The 3,868-nt window shown below is 51.2% G+C and overlaps 1 protein-coding gene across 1 annotated transcript in view; it reads right to left on the bottom strand.

Moving 5' to 3' along the window:
* Window positions 1-1,323, bottom strand: part of CAPN2 (calpain 2) — a 53,323-nt gene extending 52,000 nt beyond the window's left edge. Inside the window, exon 1 of the mRNA XM_019639641.1 lies at window positions 1,197-1,323. Coding sequence (XP_019495186.1) covers window positions 1,197-1,308 — 112 coding nt within the window. The 5' untranslated portion in view covers window positions 1,309-1,323. The remainder of the gene's footprint in view (window positions 1-1,196) is intronic.
* Window positions 1,324-3,868: the final 2,545 nt, after the last annotated feature.

The following is a 3,868-nucleotide window of genomic DNA, read 5'->3' as shown; positions in this document are numbered from 1 at the left end:
ATATATATGTATTATATACTGTATTCTTACAATAAGCTAAAGAAAATGCTATTAAGAAAGATCATAAGGAAGAAAAAATACATTTATTGTATTTATTGAAAAAAAAAATCTGTGTATAAGTGGCCCGAGCAGTTGAAACCTGTGTTGTTGAAGGTCAGCTGTAATCACAGCACCTTAGAGATTTTGCTATCATAGCTTAGCATCTAGCACATTGGATACATGCAACAAATATTAGCTGTTATTATTCTGAGCATCACAACCTCTGCTCGGTGGACCATGAAAGGAGGTACAATTCAAGGTGATCAATTTTGTTACTGATGGATGAGTTTGGGGAGTGAGTTGAAGCTGATAGCAGGAAGCACAGTTTTGGTTTATGGAACAAACAGTCTACTACAGCAATCATAGGCCGTATTTATTATGAGTAAAATAATCGAGAGTGGGTTCTAGGACAATCGTAAATAGCGGACCCATGCCCCACTGGTGAGACTTCTTCATAGAAGCCCGGGAGCTTTTACACCAAAGCTGTAGGCTCTGCAGGCTCCCATCTCAGCAGGCACTATATCCAGCAAGAAATCAGAGCTTGGCTTCACAGAGCCAAGTTTCAGACCCTTACAATTCAGCCACTCCAGTGGATCTTTACCTAAATGAACATCACAGCTGCCTTTGCAACAATGAGCACTGCATCCCACTGTTGTGATACCATGGTGACCCGTCTTGTAAATACTGAGAACACCCTGGTACTGTAACTTCCTCTCTACAGCCAGCGTGAATTAGGGTTTCCTTTTTCTTCACACTGAGTCACCACCCGGGTTCCAGAACCCCAGAGAAACTGATGTTGCAGTGCTGTCACTGGCCTGGGGTGTCCTCCCACCTGGCCCTCAGCCCACAGCCTGACTATTTCATGGGCCACTGGTCATAATGGCCCAGGAGGTGCAGAGACCATGGGATGGCCTGGACGCCCCTCCAGTGGGAACATCTTTGTAACCTCAAGTAGCCCAATGCAGGGGACACAGGAAGCCTCAGTGAACATTTGTGCATTCGTGTACCTCAGCACAAGGCCCTCAGGGGACAAGAAATGCCAGGAAGCACCTGGAAATGGAAATCACCAAGCTGCTTGGGAAGGGAGAGAAGCCACAGATCCTCCCTCACCCCCTGCAGGCAACACCCTGCAACCTGCTTTGGACGCCATCACTTACCCAGGGCTCCTTGGCAGATGTCTGTGCGGGTGGCTCCTCCAACAATAAACTGGGGATCATCGCAGATCTCCTGGGGACGAGACCCACAAAGTGCTGTCAACCTACCAGGCATGTGCTTTTGCCGTTAGGACATCTCGGTTCCCAATGGGTACATCGGACCCCTTCTCCCTCTCTCTCCCCACCCCCAGGGAAAGCTTTGCGATTAGTTAGACTGACATGGGGGTCCCGATGGGTGTGGGGGACACTCCTGGCTGAGAAGGGGAGTCACTGCCCAATGCTCCCGCCTGCCTAGAGCCTACGTCATCATGCTACTTCCTAGGGCCACAGCGGCACGGAGTCCAGCCTCCTCTGGCGGGCATCGAGCCCCTCCCCACCTGGAGCTGTCCCGCCCGCCGCTGGTCCTTCTCCTCTGCTCCTGCATGGCAGCTTTTGCCTGCGTGGAACCCCTTCCTTTCCCACGCTGTTCTCTCCTTTTCTACACTTTATGTTTCAAGACCCACTGCCGCCTCCTCCACAAAGCCCTCCTTCATAGGCCAGATTCATCCCTGCGATTCTCACTCATCCCTGCGATTCTCAGTCCCAGCGTGTTTGTCCTCTGCCGCTTAGTATTTAGTTGTGTAGTCGGATGGTGCTGATGGGCATCGCTCTGTCCTCAGACACAAACGGCCCTATTTCTGAGGCCGGGGAATGCATCTAGCCTCCTGGGTTTGTCCATGGGCCGTGATCCGTGGGACATCCATATATTGTGGGCCTGCTGTCAGTAGTGTGCGTGGTGCCTTAGCTCGTGGGGCCCTCTCAGAACACGAGGTGGGTATCGTTTCCATGTTACAGGTGAGGACACAGGCTAAGGAGGTAAAGCAACGTGTCCAAAGTGACACTGCCCCTTCATTAGAAGCAGCACTGGGGCGTGGACTTCCTGGTGCAAAAGCATGTACTATTTCTGCCCCCGTGCCGCCTCTATTGATTATTAACAAGCCTCTATGGGTGTTCAAACCTCAGGGTTGTCCCACAAGTAGCAGCCTGACGGAAGCGAACCTTAAACAAATCTGGCCCGCTCCGCAGTGTTTCCTGATTCTGCAGAGCCCCACCCAAAGCCACAGAGGAAGTCGGGGCACCAGCCTGGGCTTCGCTCGGCCTGGGCACCCTCGTAGGAGCTCCACCCCATACCCTCCCTCCTCATGCCCCTCTTCACCAAGCAGAAGTGGTTCCTGGACGAGACCTGGATCTAGCCCGTCCGTCCTGGCTTAGATCACAGCTCTTCTGAAACCACAGTCTGCCCCAGAGCACATCCCTCTCAGGCCTCTGCATTGTCTCACCCCTGCTTAGGCGTCTGTTTGGGGGATGACAGGGACAAAGAGACAGCAAGGCAGCTTTTGTTTTGAGGCCTGCCAGCCAAGCACTTACGCAGCAGATAGAATGGACAGGGCTCGGTGCTGGGAGCCCAACACTGATATTGACAATCCTCAGTGCAGGGAATACTTTCCCCAGAAGGATTTTTCCATTATGTTTCAGAAACTTTGCCGCATCTTTGGCAGCCTCTCTGACGAAGGCAAAGTTCATCAGAGTGGAGCTTAGAGATGCTTCAGAAAACTGCACTGTGCTCACAGCATCTCGGGTATGGAATTAAATATGGATGTTACAAACTGAGGAAAGACGTTGAGGGCTCGGGCTTAGGACTCAGACAGCCTTGAGCTCGGCCGTTTACTATATGGGTTCGATGACCCTGCAAGTTATTTCTCTTTAAGCCTAAGTTTCCTCGTCTGTGAAGTGGGGATGATGATGACAAGAGTACCTATCACGTAGGGTTGTTATGAGGGTTGAATGAGATAACTAAGTAAATGTGCTTTGGTAAACACTCTACACATTACTTATTAGTTTTATTATCATTACTATTATTACTATTTTATAAGAAGTTGACGATGATCGTCACTGAACTTAGAGGCAGAAGATGCAGGGTTGAGGCTGAGTTCAGCCGGCTGAGGATACGCAAGTCAGAAAGCTCTCCGAGGCTCGGTTATCTCAGGACTAACAGCACTTGTCTTTGCTTGCACTTGACTGGGCCGTCCTTGGATTGTGCTGGCTTTCTCCTCACTGTGCCCCCTGCACCAGTGACTTTAGCCACTTCCCCGTCAGCCCCCTTCCCACCCCGGGATCTCTGTTACCAGTGTCGGGAAACCCCGTCTCTGAGGAGCAGCCTGGCCCTACTGTTCCATCATCTCCTGTCCGCCTCTGTTGTTAGACGCTTCCTTTCCAGTGACTCAACACCCAACACACTGTCATCTGAAACAACAGCCTCTCAAAACCCAGGTCCCTGTCTACCTCCCATGCTTCCTGTCTTTCCACAAAGCACCTTTCTGAAAGGACTTGACCAGATCCTTCATTTCTGGTTCCTTACTCTGGAGTCTACAGACATCTGGCTTCTACCCCACTGAAATCCTAGCCCACTGCAGTCGCTCTGTTAATGTCGCCATTGACTTGCTCATGTTTGACGCCAGTGGACACATTTTTGTTCCCCTGGCCTGACCCCAACCACAGCGGTGTGTGAGTGTTTGAGAAGGCAGGCCAGAGGCAGAGAGGGCTGTTGTGGGCTGCGGGCTCTAAACGCGCACAGGCTCGGCACAGTCCTGGTTCCACACGGGACACCTTTTTGAGCAAATATTTAACCTTTCCAA

Source organism: Hipposideros armiger, unplaced genomic scaffold (genome assembly GCF_001890085.2).
Source record: "Hipposideros armiger isolate ML-2016 unplaced genomic scaffold, ASM189008v1 scaffold_45, whole genome shotgun sequence".
NCBI lineage: Eukaryota > Metazoa > Chordata > Mammalia > Chiroptera > Hipposideridae > Hipposideros > Hipposideros armiger.
Note: the sequence above shows the minus strand (reverse complement) of the source record. Positions and strands in the feature narration are given on the sequence as shown.